Source organism: Taurulus bubalis (genome assembly GCF_910589615.1).
Source record: "Taurulus bubalis genome assembly, chromosome: 5".
Taxonomy (NCBI): domain Eukaryota; kingdom Metazoa; phylum Chordata; class Actinopteri; order Perciformes; family Cottidae; genus Taurulus; species Taurulus bubalis.
The window spans coordinates 9,813,428-9,830,851 of record NC_136593.1 but is presented as its reverse complement, the minus strand read 5'-3'; the positions used below and the strand labels follow the sequence as shown (position 1 = coordinate 9,830,851).

The 17,424-nt window shown below is 42.7% G+C and overlaps 1 protein-coding gene across 1 annotated transcript; it reads left to right on the top strand.

Moving 5' to 3' along the window:
• Window positions 1–3,036: 3,036 nt before the first annotated feature.
• Window positions 3,037–16,250, top strand: ipo9 (importin 9; the record flags this gene model as incomplete). The annotated part of the gene is given in 24 exon segments (XM_079218684.1): window positions 3,037–3,196; window positions 5,410–5,471; window positions 5,603–5,689; window positions 5,846–6,047; window positions 6,485–6,573; window positions 6,825–6,911; window positions 7,044–7,163; window positions 7,309–7,440; window positions 8,261–8,303; window positions 8,402–8,553; window positions 8,664–8,762; window positions 9,263–9,369; window positions 9,504–9,643; window positions 9,872–10,034; window positions 10,841–11,067; window positions 11,373–11,521; window positions 11,697–11,825; window positions 12,113–12,388; window positions 12,488–12,654; window positions 13,445–13,578; window positions 13,731–13,850; window positions 14,234–14,356; window positions 14,461–14,540; window positions 15,445–16,250. Coding segments are annotated over 24 exon segments (3,159 nt in total). The 3' UTR covers window positions 15,556–16,250.
• Window positions 16,251–17,424: the final 1,174 nt, after the last annotated feature.

Here is a 17,424-nt window from a genome sequence, read left to right as displayed (position 1 = left end):
CATAAACCAAATTATTTATGCTTAAACAAGAAGAATCGGTTGTATTAGTGTTTGGTTCATTCTTAGGCTGAGAATATTCAATCCTCTACATCACAAGGCATACAGCAGCCAGTTTATTAGGTTCACTCATTTAAAGCACCATCCTTAAGTAAATCCTTTCTTCTTGTCCTGTGAGAGGTGTTTCTTGTATTTTGAGTCCCTTAATATCAGTGAGTATATATTAGACACACCTCTCAGTAAAACAATGCAATTGTTAATAATTATGTTTCTTTATTTCGCACTTATCAAAACCAGAGATTCCTAAGTGCTTTACAAGGTTAAAAAAAGGAAAATACACACAAAGACATAAATGCAATGTGAGAAAATGTGATCTATTCATAGAAGCGAATATGTTACATACTGTACATTCACAAACCTGCATAAACAAATAAATACACATGCAAAGTAATTCAATAAGGTCATTAAGAAACCTTTCGATAAAAAATACATTTCCAGAAGTGGTATGAAAGAGGATCAACATTACCATAAACTGTAGCCTCCAAAATGACAATACGGTTGGGTTAAGATCTCTTCAAACAATTTCAACAAATGCTGAACATTGAACCAATAATGAAATTCGGATTTATTGACTATTGTATCAGACGGTACATGTTTGAGCTAGGTGTGCCTAATAAACTGGCTCCTGAGAGTAAACTAATCCCTGTTTCTGACACCCATCAGTGTTAAAGGAATATTGCGTTTGTTAAAGTCACATCCTGCACAACTCACTTTCCTCAACACAACGGATATACTTTAGTCCAGAAGCATTTGGGGCTGAAATCCTCCCGTTTTCTAAACTCATAACTTTGATGAGGATTTCTTGTCAAAGATTCAAGAAAGATGTCCCCACCATGACCTTGATATGCTGATGACTTTGGGGCCTTATTTCTTAAGTCTCACAGAGTTGGATTGTTTAGAATAATACACTTATCATTCACTATACTTTGGAAGACAACACTTGAGTGAGTATTGAAGGGCTACTATGACACCACCAGTTTAGGACATAATCAGAAAAATGGCTAAAAAAAGTTTTTCAGCCATTACCACTTTACATGATGCATGATGAGGTTGTAGTCCAGCTTTACATCCAACCACATATCCCAAAATACACAGACTGCTTTCCTGGAACATGTTACTGATGTAACATTCAGTATATCATTATTTTATTTCTGAGACCCCAGTATTTCTTCTCCGGCTTCATCCTTCACGATCCACACTAGTGATATTGTGTCTTTATTTTTATATCAACACCTCCTCGCCTGTTCTCCAGACAGGCTGCAGCAATACGAGCTAGGGCTTAATTTTAGCTCAAAAAGAAGAAACCACATCTGACTTGTTACTCCTATTTTGGAACCAAGTGGTTTCAGTATTTGTTGGTTTTCCATGCGTAAAGTTTTCCTGAACAGTTTGTACAAATACTTAAATTAGATGTTTCAAATTGACATTTAGCTCTGAGGAAAAACTCTTGAGACACACATGAGCATAAATATCAGGGCACGAGTTTTTAGATGCAGTTTAATCTACAATGAATTCACTGGTATTGCTCATTTGATGGCGTGTTTAATGAATAGCAACAAGTCTTATTACAGCCAGGCCCTTACTTGCACCACCGATTGCTTATGACACACTGTGTTTTGCAAATGGAGTAATGTTATGTGATGTATTATTCAAAAGCCATCCCAATATGGCATTAGGATTGACTCACAAACTCCTGGATGAAGAAATTGACCGACTGAGAAGAAGATTCCTCGGGAGAGTAAACTGTAAGAAATGAAACTAGAATGTATTTGCAGTACACAGAAAATATCCAGAGAGGTCTTACGAATCGTGGAGGTGCAAGTGGAAGCGACGCGTGTCGCATGCTTGTCTCACTCTCGTTGAAACCTGGCTGATCCACCATCGGTATACATGTTGGAGCAACAGGACTATGAGGTGATGCTGGTGACTCCTCCTCCAGTAATAAGACCCACTGACACCTCCAGAGTCACAGTGGAAGCAGGCTGACAGCTACGCCTCACAGAGAATTGCACTATTGTTTCACAGTGGTTTAAAATTATTCTCGTCTATGTGAAGAATGGAAAAGTATATTTACAGAAGTGGAAGCCCATATTAAAGTTCAGGTGAGACTACACCTGTTCACATAAGATGCTGGGAGGTTTTTAATCCTTTGCAGCTGACAATGGGCTTGTTGCAACGAGTTAACCTGCATTGTTTTGCAATACCCCATCTCTATCGGAATAATTGGGTGGACACTTTCAGCTAAAGTCGTGAAAGTGATGTCGAAGGCTATATAAATTAGGACTTTTCTGTTGATTCAAACTTTCAAACATATTACATGGCTAAAATAATGTGGACACCTGAACATTATGTGATTTCTGAACCTCACATTCCCAAACCATGGCCATGATGATACAATATGGAAAGGCTTTCCACAAGATGTTGACGCTGTTCGGTGATGTGAGGCCTGCTTCTCTTCATCCCAAATGTGTTGGATGGAGTGGAGGTCAGGGCTCTGAAGGCAAGGCAGGTTCTTACACACCAAACTATTTGTTGTGAACCTCACTCTGTGTTCAGGGGCATTGTCATGTCTAAATATTAATGGGTATTCCCCCAAACTGCTGTCACACAGTTGGAATCACACGGTTGTCTAAAATACCAGTATGTGTGTGTGGTAGCCTTGAGATTTCCCTTCATGGGAATTTGGGGTTTTGAAACCATGACAAATATATATCTGTAATTGACGATGATACGTCGTTTCCCCCCCGCGCCACTAGAGGGAGTCCGAGTTTAAAAACAAAGACAGGTCCAAAAACAAAACACGTGGGCCGAACCGGACGACACTCGGCGCTTCCTCCCGTGAAGCCCCGCCTCCCCGTTTCCATCATGCATTGGCGCGCTTCGCATCCGTCGCTGTGGCTCTCTGCTCCTCCCCGGGTGGCGGTGTCGGTGTTAGTGGTGGACTGACTCGGTCGCAGGCTGCGGGTGAAAACACAAGGGATGAGTGCGGCGGGTGGTGCTCGATCCGGTTCGGCCGCCGGCCCGGTACAGCAGGGACTGAAAGAGGCTCTCATCGAGACGCTGACGGCCATCCTGTCCCCGGTTCAAGAAGTGCGCGCCGCCGCGGAGGAGCAGATCAAAGTGCTGGAAGTGACAGAGGGTGAGTGGTGGTAGCCGGTTTCTAACCGCCAGTTTGAGGGGGTTAACGGCTGCTAGCTCCCCGGTGCTCGCGCTCATTAACGGCCCCGGGGGGGTGGGGGTGCTCTTTTCAGAGACGAGCCGCACGCGGACAGCTGTCTGCTGCTTTTATCGGCGCTAACTTTGTGCTCCGCCGAGAAAGAGCTAACAGTCAAAATGTTAGCCGTGGAACTAACTTAGTGCCTCGGCTCCCCGAAAAGGCCATATTTACAGAAAGTTAGTGATGACCGCGGTGGCTCAAAACCTTGTTCAAACTGACAGCCAACCGTGTCACAACTGTATCCGTTAACTTTAGCTGGTAACGTTAAGTCAGTTACATTAAGCACATGGAAGAGGGGTGGGGGCTGTGAGGAGTCGGCCTCAGTAGAGCAGCAACAGGGTGGACTACGGTTAATTTAACGTCCAGTTAGCATGACGTTATCTCACGTTATCTCACGTTATGTCACAGTTCTGAAGCTCGGGCGACACGAACCTTTCCTGGTCGCGAGCGCGTTGGAAATCGATAACGTGATTATGACAGCTCACCTTTTAGTCACCTGAACCAACCGTCTATACTTATTCATATCGACCAGCGTGTGTGGTGAGATGCAAACGGACTTCTAAATGTCTCTAGAAGTCTTTATTCCATGGTCTATATGGCAACCACAGAACGCCCTGTGACAGATTGTCCCGCGAAGACGTTTCCCGTGGATCCCGCATCATCAGCATCATCACCATACGTGAGAGAGGGAAAGACAACAACTACTGTCCCAGAGTCCATGCATAGATAAGGTTCATAATACTATGAAGTAATATTTGTTCATAGAAATCTGCCCAAAATAAGTTTTCTTGCTTCTCCTATTCCCAGTTGTGTTGATATGAGTTAAAATAAATGTTTCCACCTGTATACATCCATCTTTAGAATTATGTATCCATTGAAACTAGAATATATAGCAATACAAGCATAGTGGCACTTTGTCTCAAGTTTATAACTATTTTATAACAGTGAACGTGTCATGGAGGTTAACTAAAAGCACTGAAAACATCTAAAATGCTCATTAAAGGTCTCAAAATAAAGTTTAGGAGTTTACAAAGAACATGAACTTGACAATACACGCAACTGTCACAATTGGTGACAGTTGCGTGTATTGTGAAAATAAGACCAATGCATTTTATTTTGATGTAGCTCTCAATTGGGACACATGGATACAGTACCCAGTGGCTAGACTTGCCATTGTCCCGCGATCCTCGTGCCCCAGTGAAAGGCTAATTGTGAACACTGTCTGTCTGCTACACTGCAGCGTCGCAGCAAGGCCGACCCTTTCCGCTGGCCCCTCTCTCTCTCTCTCTCTCTCTAAGGCAGGCGCTCTGTAGTTTGTCAGCACTAACATTGTCTTCTGGCGCCTGATGTCACTCTTAGTAAAACCCAGTGAGTGAGAGCTGGATCAGAGCTGAGGTTGATGCTGATCCCGAACTGTATTTATCACACATACACTCTGCATTCCTGTCATGCCAGGTTCAAACCCGTGTACTCCGTTGTGCGTTAAAGCTCAGCAGTTGTTGCAATGTCGTTAGCCTTGGAACCACATCGTATCAATGTTGTCATTTATTGTAGTACACAGGCTCACAACGACACATCAAAACATTTGTCATATTTAGGTCCAGCTAAGTCTGACAGTATGCTTTGGATTTCTTGTGTCGTATTTCTTATTTTTAACATGGCATCACAGAGTGGCTTTTTGTCATCATGCTGCAGCAGCTATTTTGTGTTTTAGAAGCGCTATCGAGTTACAATTCTGGATAAAAGGAAAAAACACATGCTTTAACAGGAAAAGTCTCTTTTTAATGTCAAAGTGAAAACAAATGATAAACAACCACAACACCAGAACATATATAAAACACAAAATATTTAAATCATTACGTTTTGGCATCTTCAGTAACAATTATAGCCGCGAGTCTGTGTGGATCAATTTGGCTCATGGCACTGGAGAGGTTTGTTTGAAAGACTAATTTCTCTTGTTTATCAGCGCCGTCGTTAAAACCACTGATTCTGTGTTGTGACAAACACTTGATATGATTCCTTCCAGTCGCTTCCTTAGTCTGCCTGCTCTTATCGTATAATCTATGTTCTGAGCGCTCTTGTTTTTACATTAATGAGTTAATTCTTTTGTCTTTGCTGATATGTTGATATTGTAGAGTTTGGCGTCCATCTGGCAGAACTCACAGTTGATCCTCAGGGAGCGCTCGCAATCCGTCAGGTGAGTGTACAAAAGTAAACATTGACAAAGGATGTCCAGCCCACACGTGCATGTACAACAAAGCTATTGATCATGGTGTGCGTCTGATTGTGCAATTTAACAGATGTCCGTCTTGTTGCCTGTGTTTGCAGTTGGCATCAGTTATCCTGAAGCAGTATGTGGAAACTCACTGGTGTTCCCAGTCAGAGAAATTCAGGCCTCCTGAAACTACGGATCAGGTAAACCATTCTTCATCCTGAATACATTTCTTTGTCTGCTCCGGGCAGACGTTTTATTCTTTTGGAAAAGATTTCGCAAACAATTTTAATTTGATTCCAGAGGGCTTCTTTCTTTTTTAAGCCAGATGTTGTTAAAGTCCTGTTGTCCCCCTCCAGGCTAAAGCCGCCATCAGGGAGCTGCTACCAAGTGGTTTGCGGGAGGTGATCAGCAAAGTTCGCTCCAGCGTTGCGTACGCCGTGTCAGCCATCGCCCACTGGGACTGGCCTGAGGCCTGGCCACAGCTGTTCACCCTGCTGATGGAGATGCTGGTCAGCGGAGACGTCAATGCTGTGCACGGGGCCATGAGGGTCCTCACAGGTATGTTATAAGATGCACATGAACGCACCAAAACAGTACATGTACATCCTCTAAAACATGAGATTATAAGTTATTTTTTCTAAATGCAGAGGCAGTGTTATTATTTAATACTCCAGCTCAGAGCAATTAGAGTTAATTCAAACTGTATTTTCCTCTATCTGTTGGTATTGGATGCTGATGCTGTGTTTATACAAAAAAAAGGTTTCAACGTTTAAAACTTGTAATGCCTAAAAACTGTTTTGTTTATATCTCCGACTTGTGATTTCAAACAGTCATGTTGTTTACCAACACATTTATTTTGCCAACCTTCACTATTTGTCTCCACATATTTTGTTATGGTAGAAATGTTCCTTTTGACAAATACTAACTTGAGAAAAAACAAGCAGGCTTTAAATGTCTTTTTGTTTATCTAACAACCTGTTGTGTGTTAAATCCAGAGTTTACTCGGGAGGTGACCGATACACAGATGCCGCTGGTGGCTCCAGTCATCTTACCTGAAATGTACAAGATCTTCACCATGGCTGAGGTATGACGAAAAACCTTTATCTCGACTGGTTTTCTGGTGTGTTACAATGTACTTTTGCACAACAGTGTTTCAAAAAGGGTCAAATTATTCTTCAGGTATTTTTTTCTTTTTCTGGATGCACACATTTTGTCAACAACCAGTGGGAGCTGTACAATTCTATGTAACTGATAATATCCCTAATAGTTCTGCACCGTGTTTGTGTAATATGAAGTTTTGGCACCCTTTTTTCATAACTTATATAACTGTTACAGGTGTACAGTATTCGTACGCGATCCAGAGCAGTGGAGATATTCACCACCTGTGCCAACCTCATCTGTGCTATTGAAGAGCTTGAGAAGGTGAGTCATGTGAATAATTGCATAATAGATTTAGTTCGTACATTTTTATGCCACATACCTTGAGATGCATGACTAAGTTGTCAATATCCTGTTTGTAATGTTACTGTTCCTCTTCTCTCTGTGTGTTGGTAGGGTGCAGCCAAAGCGTTGATCTTCCCCGTGGTGCAGCAGTTCACAGAAGCGTTTGTGCAGGCTCTGCAGATGCCCGATGGAGTCTCGTCTGACAGCGGCCTCAAGATGGAAGTCCTCAAGGTGAGAGACACTACAGACCAAAGAGTCCTCAAGTAGTTGTTTGGCATCAGCTTCAAATGTCTCCAATCATTTTTGTTGACAATTAATTAGCAGTTAAAGTCACATCATTTTTTTGAAATGAGTATTACTTTTTCTTCTCTACCAGGCGGTAACGGCGTTGGTGAGGAACTTCCCCAAACCCATGGTGTCATCCATGCAGCAGATATTACCCATTGTGTGGAATACACTGACTGAAAGTGCAGCTTTATATCCTTTACAATGCCAAATTATGGGCAGCTGTAGCTCAGGGGGATGAGTGGTCGTCCCACAACCACATGTCGAAGTGTCCCTGAGCAAAACACCCAACCCCCAACCGCTCCCCGGGCGCCCCCCAGGGCTGCCCACCGCCCCCCATCCAGGGATGGGTCAAATGCAGAGAAGAATTTCCCCAAGGGGATTAATAAAGGATACTTTCTACTTTTTAAACTGCAGAGTAGCTAATCATTTCTTGCTAAAACATTGTTTAGGTGAAAATAGAAATAAACACGATATATAACTAGCGGTTTTACTTCTTTTTGAAGACAGTTTGGAGTTTGTGGTCTTTTGGTTGCAGAACATCCTCTTTAAACCACCTCAATACAGCAGCTCATTCTGTTTCATGGAACTTCCCTGCTTGGTCAGCAAGATTGAAAGTGACTGTGACTCAGTGGTTAGCGTATCCGTCTTTCATTCAGAGGATCGGTGGTTCGAGCCCCGGCTGCGCTAGTCCATGTTGATGTGTCCTTGAGCAGGACACGTAACCCCTAATTGCTTCCCGTAGCTGTGTCTACGATGTATTGCGCATAAGTCACTTTGGATAAAAGTGTCAGCTAAAAAATGAAATGTAATAAAAGAGTTTCTTGTTGACAAAAATAATATATATATTTTGTTTTTGCAAAGATGGTTAGTTTTACTTCTGAAATAAATGTTGTGTTTTCAGATTTAAATCTGTGAACCGAATGGAAAAAATGCTGTAATACGACTATTAACAATAAATAAAAACTAAACGTTCAGGAGGTTGAAACGGTTTCTGTAGTGGAGTATTCCTTAACCATATGTTCACTTATGTGAGAACAGAAGTCAACTACACAGAAGAAGTGGATGACCCCGTAGACTCGGATGGTGAGCGGCGTGCTTTCACCGCCAGCATGCAACATTGATTTGAAAAATGCAGCATTCAAAGCACCGTTTCAATCTTCTCATTGGCTCCTTTTTTGCAGGTGAGGTTTTGGGTTTTGAGAATCTGGTGTTCAGCATCTTTGAGTTTGTCCACACGCTGCTGGAGAACAACAAGTTCAAGAGCACAGTGAAGAAAGCTCTGCCCGAACTCATCTACTACGTCATCCTGTACATGCAGATTACAGAGGACCAGGTGAGGTGTACTGATGGATGATCGCATGAGGTTAAATTGCTGTTGAGTCCGTAGGTGCAGAGATGGAAGTATGAGCTGTAAAAAATATTAAAAAAAACTTGTTTCCTCAGATCAAAGCGTGGACAGCCAACCCCCAGCAGTTTGTAGAGGACGAGGATGATGACACCTTCTCTTACTCTGTTAGGATCTCTGCTCAGGACCTGCTGCTGGTGAGATAACAACCTTCAACTCTTATTGTAAATTAACAACAAATCTTTAAAGCCCAAATACAAAATAAGTTACATAGTCAATAATACTATTTTCTATTTCTGCCAATAGATGATCCTAATTGCTCACACATCCCACTTGTTGGTTTTCTGTATGTCAGTCACTATTTATGTTAAACAAGTTCCAGTCTCGTCTAAAACTTTTCATTGTTTCCACACAGTCCTGGAGAAATATGCCTTCTTGCTCTCTTTTTTTCCCCTCCTACACTTACATTTTCCACAAACAACTCGAGGCCTCTGGTGAACCACGTTGGCTTAGTCCGTTGAAAAACGACGCATGAACAAGGATTCTTCTCTGCAGTGTTCAGTCATAGAAACACGGAGCAGTGCTCTCGCATGTAGAACACGGGTCTTAAATGTCCAGCATTTCTAAGTTTGCAGTTGTTTCATTGCCATTCTTTGCACATTGGCTAACTTCACGGGCCTCTGACCTCTGTTTGCAGGCTGTTGCTGCAGAGTTTCAGAATGAGAGCGCTGCAGCGCTGGCAGCGGCAGCGACCAGACACCTCCAGGAGGCAGAGCAGGCCAAAAACAGTGGCAATGAGCACTGGTGAGGAGAAACTCAACTCTTTTCTGACTCTGACTACGGCACAGTGTCTGGTCTTAAAACCTCGTTGAATTTGTCGTAATTTCACCTGTGCTTTTTAAGTCAGAAGTCATGTTTTTTTGTTTATTTTCAATTAGGTGGAAGATCCATGAGGCCTGCATGTTGGCCCTTGGTTCTGTCAAAACCATCATCACGGAGAACGTGAAGAACGGTCGTATTCAGTTTGACATGCATGGTTTCCTGGCCAGCGTTATCCTCGCTGACCTCAACCTACCAGGTGAGTCCCAAACTGACAACGCGGCACAAAGAACACCCCTAAATCGATCTCCCACATAACTTTCTGAAGTGTATGTGATCGATATAGTTTATTGCTCCGTTCTCCTCACAATGAACAACAATGTAAATAATTAGTTATTGAATAAATATTCCAGCATATTAAGTTCTCTTTTACTTCTCTTGTGTTGTTCTTCACTGCCTTCTCTTGTTTTTCTTGTCTCTTGACCAGCGGCGTCTCCGTTCCTCCTCGGCCGGGCTCTGTGGGCGGCCAGTCGCTTCACAGCAGCCATGTCTCCTGAACTCATCCAGCAGTTCCTTCAGGCCACCGTCAGCGGCCTCCACGACAGCCAGCCGCCCTCTGTCCGCATTTCCGGGGTCAGGGCCATCTGGGGGTGAGCAAGTTGTGTTTTTAACTGTGCTGACTGTGCTCACAAACGGAAGATGTATGCGATGTTTGTGATTTAACACGGTGAGCAATGAACAACTTCATCTGAAAGACAGAAACCACAGAACGAACATCAAGACACCTGGATCTTCTCATTGTTCATGCTCAAAGTGCTAAAAACCTACAAGCTACATTAGTTCAAAAGCTTTGTGGAAGAGTTCGCTGACAATAAAGCTGAACACATTTTAGTATCTTTAAAAACTTTTTGAAATGATCCAGACTAGACAGTTGTTTTCTCTGATATAGGAAACGTTATGGCAATAGTTTCATATTATTCTTGCTGAAAAAAATGAACAAATACAAATGTAGGGGAGAAGATGCTATTCATGTCTGTATGGTAAATATGATGCTACAGCCTGTTAGCTTAACATGAAGACTCATGTAATGAGCTAGCCTGGCTCGGTCTTGATGTGAAGACACGTTGGGTTTTGCATGCATTCAACAGACCACATGTTTCATGCTAGTTACTGAGCCTTAAAGATGCCAGTGGACGAATGTTCCTACATTTGGAATGAGCCAACTAGCTGTTTACAGACTTTAAGCTAAGCTAACCCACGGCTGGCTTTAGCTTTTAATTTACCATGCGTATATCAAAGTGGCATTGATCTTCTCATTTAATTCTCAACTGGAAAGGGAACAAATGCATTTCCCAAAATGTCTTCGGCTTAAAATAAACTGTGTAGATGTGTTCAATGTTGTTTTTGGTTTTGCATCTCTGCATACTGCCTGTTCATCATTACTGTCTTTCTCCAGGTATTGTGATCAGCTGAAGCTGTCAGAGAGCACCCACGTCCTTCAGCCCTTCCTCCCCAGCATCCTTGAGGGACTGGTCCAACTGGCTGCCCAGTTCAGCTCCGAGGTGCTCACCCTCGTCATGGAGACTCTATGCATCGTCTGCACCGTCGACACGGTTTTCACCACCAACGCCGAGAACAAAATCTGCCCCCTCACCATTGCTATTTTCCTTAAATATAACAATGGTACTGCTATAGCTCCTCTGACCACGTCCTCTATGAGACTTATACTACTTTCTCACCTGACTCTGTATTTCAACTTCCTTTTATGTTTTGTTTTCTTCTCCTAATTCCTCCTTTTACAGGTTAAATGGAATATTGAAAATGTCTTCATTCTTTGACATGGATATTTGGGATTCAGTTTCCCTTTGCAAAGTGTGGCACCATTTTCCGACTTTCTAGAAAAGACGTACACATGTTGAATTAAGCAACACATAGATTGTATTTGCCTTTGATCTTCTCTTAGGCCCTGTCTCTTCTCTCCTCCACAGACCCTGTTGTGGCATCCCTGGCTCAGGACATCTTTAAGGAGCTGGCACAGATCGAAGGCTGCCAGGGCCCCATGCAGATGCGTCTCATCCCCACGCTGGTCAGCATCATGCAGGCTCCCGCCGACAAGATCCCCGCAGGACTCTGTGCTGTAAGTAGCTAGTGGCACAGTCAGTTTGTTCATCTAAAACTTCCCTTTATCTAGATATGGCACCTCTTAAATTTTTCAGGATCAAACATGAAATAATCAGTTCTGCTTTGCATTGTAATAATGGAGTGGTTTCTGGAGAGTAACGAAACCATTTTTTGCCACCTCTGCACGACAGACGTCTATCGACATCCTGACCACAGTCGTCCGAAACACCAAACCCCCTCTCTCAGAGATGCTGGTGTGCCAGGCATTCCCTGTGGTGGCACAGTGCAGTTTACGCACTGATGACAACACGATAATGCAGGTAAACCCAACAACGTTTTTGCATCTCATTCTGACTCGCGCACCAGTCGCGTCTGGAGGAGAAAAGGAATGTTTTCCAGGAAATGTCGCAAGCTACTTTCAGTAACAATATCACTTTTTATTTTCAAGATTCAGATTAATCCTAATCCCACATTCCTCTTTTGTGTAGAAAATATATTAAAAAAAACATATCGAATTGGTGCCAATTTAAAAACTGTAGTATGTGGCAATGCCACTCTCCTCTCGCTCTCCTTTTCTGCTCTTTCACCACTTTCCTCCCCTCTCCAGAACGGAGGCGAGTGTCTGCGGGCGTACGTCTCCGTCGCCCTGGAGCAGATTGCTCAGTGGAGGGACGAGCAGGGGAACAGCGGCGTCTGGTACGTCATGCAAGTGGTCAACCAGCTGTTGGACCCCCGGACCTCCGAGTTCACAGCTGCCTTCGTGGGCAGGTTGGTGTCCACACTGATCTCTCGGGCGGGAACCCAGCTCGGGGAACAGCTGGACCAGATCCTCCGAGCGATTCTGAGCAAGATGCAGCAAGCTGAGACTCTGAGTGTCATGCAGGTAGGGAAGGGGAGCTGGTGTGTGGCCGTTACTTCACAGACTGAACCATCAAGCCTGTTCCGGATGTGTGTGATAACCTGGTCTTTAATCTCTCTTTAGTCTCTGATCATGGTGTTTGCCCACCTGGTTCACTCCCAGCTGGAGCCTCTGTTGGAGTTCTTGTGCAGCCTGCCCGGCCCGACGGGGAAACCTGCGCTGGAGTTCGTCATGACGGAGTGGATGAGCAGGCAGCACCTGTTCTACGGACAGTACGAGGGTAAAGTCAGGTCAGACATTTTCATTCATCATTTATACTTTTAAAACTGTACTGGGTTTACATTTTAAAATGTAAACCCAGAGAGAAAAAAATATATATATATTCATATTAATATATATAATATTCAATTTTTTTTATATATATATTTATAGCGCGTTAACGGGCCCAGCCCTTATATATATATATATATATATATATATATATATATATATATATATATATATATATATATATATATATATATATATATATATATATATATATATATATATATATATATATATATATATATCATAGCGTTAACGCTATAAATGCGTTAACGCCAACAATGATTTTATCATGCGTTAACTGCATTATGTTTTTTTTGCTTTGGGAGGGGCTTAACACTACCTGCACTTTAAATCTCTACCAGATGGCGTAGTTCACACCTGGGCAATTTAGTCCGGCCCGCGTGAAGTCAATCACAAAAGAAAAATAAATAAATAGGATGCACGCCATAAATGCAATACAACGGCACTGCTTTTACTTTGAAGGCGATTTATGTATGTGTGTGTGTGCGCGTGCTCAGCGAGCAGCGGGTGCTGCCGCGAGCCCCTCCGCCGTCCCAAAGCTCTCACAGGCGGTCCACTCCCAGCTGCAGTCTCCGCATCCAGATTGAAAATTAATCGCGCCCTCTGGAGTCGGGGGTCATTTTCTCGATTTTATGTAATTTCTTCAATTCACCTTTTTAAAGGCACTTGCATATGATAGATACCCACAGTTCTGAAACTTTTGTCATTTTTTTCCTTCTCTCTCTTCAGCACGGTGGCTCTCTGTAAACTGCTGCAGCACGGTCTCAACACTGACGACAAACGTCTCCAGGACATCGTGGTGAAGGGAGAAGAGATCTACAGCCCTGAAGACGGCATCCGCACACGCTCCAAATCTGCCAAGAGTAAGGCAGCAAATGGACCCAGAGGATAGTTGAATATGTACATCTCATTACATCCACCCAGCGATATCAGGAGATGTGCCACAGGACGGTGCGAACCGTTGACAATGAGCTCTGTTACTTCGTGCTCTTCAATGTTTATTTCTTTTCCACAGACCCAGAGAGGTGGACCAACATTCCTTTGCTTGTGAAGATCTTTAAGTTGATCATCAATGAGCTGTCGACGGTAGTGGAGGCGAACGCCAGCCGGACGAACGCCGCCGACTGGAGTCATGGTGAATACAAATAATGCAGATGCTTTTAGTTGGGACCTCCAAAACAAAGGATCAGTGTTTCACCTAGTGAAGCTTTAATGGGACTTTTAACAAACACGAGGGGAATCTTTCTGCTGTAGGAAACGGATTCAACTGTTTTGTGCTGGATTCAGTGCAGGGCCTCCACTGTGGTGACATTTGACCCATTCTGAAGATTTAGGAGCAAAGTTTTTCTAGGTATCAATGAAGTGTGACGTTCACTGTCAGCTTTAGCTACAAAACCGTTGCAGTGGTTTTTAACATATTTGGCTGGTGAAACTCACTGGAAGATTGCCAAGTATTTGTTGCCTGTGAACTAAAGAATACAACTGCAGACATTTTTTGCAACCAGCTGTTTGTCTCAGATTCCAGCGGTATGTGGGAGGAAGAAGAAGACGGGGGTGGTGGTGGTGATGACGACGACGACGACGAGGATGACGGCCTCCCAGGGCAGCTGCTTTCTGATCTCATCTCCTCAAAGAAATACGGTACCAGTATCTCTCCAGTGCCTCAATTCCACTTCTTGCTCTTACTATTGTCGTAGAACTTTGTTTCGGGCCACTAAGTTTCCTGCTGTGTTTCTGTCTTACAGATGATGATTATTACGAGGATGATGATGATGAGGATGATGTCGATGCCTTGAAAGACCCCATATATCAGATTGATCTGCAGGTACACTAACTCTAAACTTTTAGTTGCACATGTCTCTTTTTCAAAATGTAGCAGCTGGGGGTTAATGCATTGGGAGACGAGTCATTCAGCTCGAGGATCTCGATTTGTGTTCTTCGCAATGGCTGTTATGGTGAAAACTATATCTGTATATTTAATTTCATGTTAAGATATGTTGTGATGTTGTCCATTTTCTGGAAAATTAGTTCAGAAACTGTCTACGGGTGGAAGTAACTATATGTGGAATCAGTCCTGCTCACTGTATTTGCAGCATTGCCCACAGTGGGCTCATACAACTGATATTAAAGAGTCACCACGGTAGAAACTGTATGACAAAATCTCTGATGGTAGATAAATGTATGTCGTCATATTGCCCGACCACATCGTGTATAATGCTCACTACAGGAGACAGCTATTCAAAAGCTGGTTTCTTGTACATGCATTGGTTTTGATGTTCTAGTTGATCATCAGACACCGCAGTGGACGTTAGTGCGCCATCCCATACACTGCCTCCAACTGGCCAGCCGTTGTAACTGCCACATAAATCTCTCAAAACCAAGATGGCTGAGGTATTTTTTGCATACAGCAAAGTGAGATACTATGTATTGGGACAAATTAAATCAAATAGTAGTTGCACAGATTGAGCAGCTCAGGGATATCTTTCCAATCTATCTATAGTAGTTGACCCTGGTAGGTTAATTAAAAAAATGTGGTAACAACTAAGGAGTAATACAAATTTTAAAATTTCCAACAATTGATTTTATATGTACGGGGTGTGGTTTTGTTCCCAGAGTGTCAAATCAGATCGGGCTTTAGGGTAAAACGGTGCCGCCGGATGAAGCACATAATTGTTTACGACTACTGATGAACAATCGTAACCCGCACTGTACCTCCTGTCTTTTCCCAGGCATACCTGACGGACTTCCTGACGCAGTTCGCCCAGCAGCCATGTTATAGTATGTTCTCAGGCCACCTCAACACAGTCGAGAGACAAACCCTGCAGTCCATAGGCCTCTAGCCCCGCCGTGTGCCACTCCAACACGTCTTCTTCCATCTAAACTCTCCCACTGGCCCATCAACTATGCGCTCATGATGAATTTACAACAGGGCGAAGAAAGAGGAGAAAAGGTCCTCCACCATCCTGGTAGAGGAAGGAAACCGGGTTAAAAGAGATGGACGCGTACCCATAACTCCCCTGTTTCTACGTTCTCGTGATGGGATTAAGGACTTTGCAGATGTTAAAGCGAGAAGGATGAAGAGGTGAGAGAGAGACTGCCTCTGACAGTTCTTGAAGAAGGTCAGAGGACTCACCGTTTTTAAAGTAATTGCAGACCGGACGAGAGGATTGAGTAGGAAGGTCGAGGCTCCACAGTGGGACAGGTGAACCATGAAATGTGAACGGACTATTTTGCCATGTCCTATTTGTAATTTAGCCTGTTATTTTTGTGTTTCTGTATAAACAGAGTAAAAAGACAACATGGAAAACACTTCCGAGAGACTTTACATTGATTTGAAGGAAAGTCAAACAAAAAAAACCTCCTGATCTCTGGGGGAAGGAGAGAAACATTGGCGGCCTTATATTCCAGAAAAACAGTGACTGTTTCTGACAGGAAATTAAAAGCTCTTTGGCCGGCTGTCATGTCTCGGGGTCCGGTGGGTATGTTGGAAAATTCAGTGTTGCCATGGTGACTCACAGCATTGTCATTTCCTTGTAAACCCATTGAAATTTGAGATTTCTAAATAAAAGTCCCGAAGGGACAACCTTTTCAGATTGATTTTGAGATTCCTCTCTTGTCTCCCCGAGCTGTGAATGTGAATTATAATAATAATAATAAAGTATGCAGGTTCTATTAAAGGGACCACTTGAAGTGTTTGTTTTATGGGAATATTTGTTTGCAGAAAGAAACCAAACAAAAAATGCATATAGCTGCATTATACACTGGATAAGGCCTTCTACAAATATACCCAAAATAATTCCTCCCTTCAGGTGGAAGTTGCCAAAATAACGTGAGTGTATTACATTTCATGAAACTATTGAGAATGGGCCTTTTACAGAAGTCTTTTACAGACTTTTGAGAACGCATTTTGACAAGTGACTGGCATAATTAATGAAACCTATGATGGCTGAGTTTCATTTAAGTGTGTGTGTGTGTGTGTGTGTGTGTGTGTGTGCGTGTGTGTGTGTGTGCGTGTGTGTGCGCGCGCGCGTGTGTGCGCGCGCGCTCCCTCCCTCCTGCCAGGACTTACTGGGACACTTGATTACAACAGAGTTAATGTTATTAACGCCTGTGTGCTCAAGGTGCATTCAATGCTACTCGTAAACATGAGTAACTTTTAAACTTAGAGCAAGGGAGGGATTTTCTAACTGACAGGCTAGTAAAACTAGTTACCGAAAGTATATACGAAGTGTTAATCGCCAAATGTACTACATGTGAGCAGCTTTTTTTGATGTGATGATTTTAAATACTTAATTCAAAGTCAACTTTATTGTTAATTCTGCCATATGAACAATACATGCAGTGTATCAAAATGCTATTCTCTTAGACCAGTGGTTCCCAAATGGTGATACATGAGTTTTTTTTTTTAATATGTTTTAAAATGAGCAACCATTAAAAATCCTTTGAAAATTGTTATTTTATAAATATTCAATAAAATATAAGTGTAAGTTTATAAACTGAATTGTATATATTAAATCAGACACTGATGGCACAGTGCTGTGTGTTACATATTTTTTCTCAACCAAAAATGCTTTACACTGGTCCTGGGAAACATTTTCACAGAAAAAAGGTTGAGAACCACTGTCTTAAACCACTGTGTTTGTAAAAGTATCAAAAGAAAACAAGGGAAATAGGATTTTAACCAGATAGTATTTAAGTTAGGCTGGAGT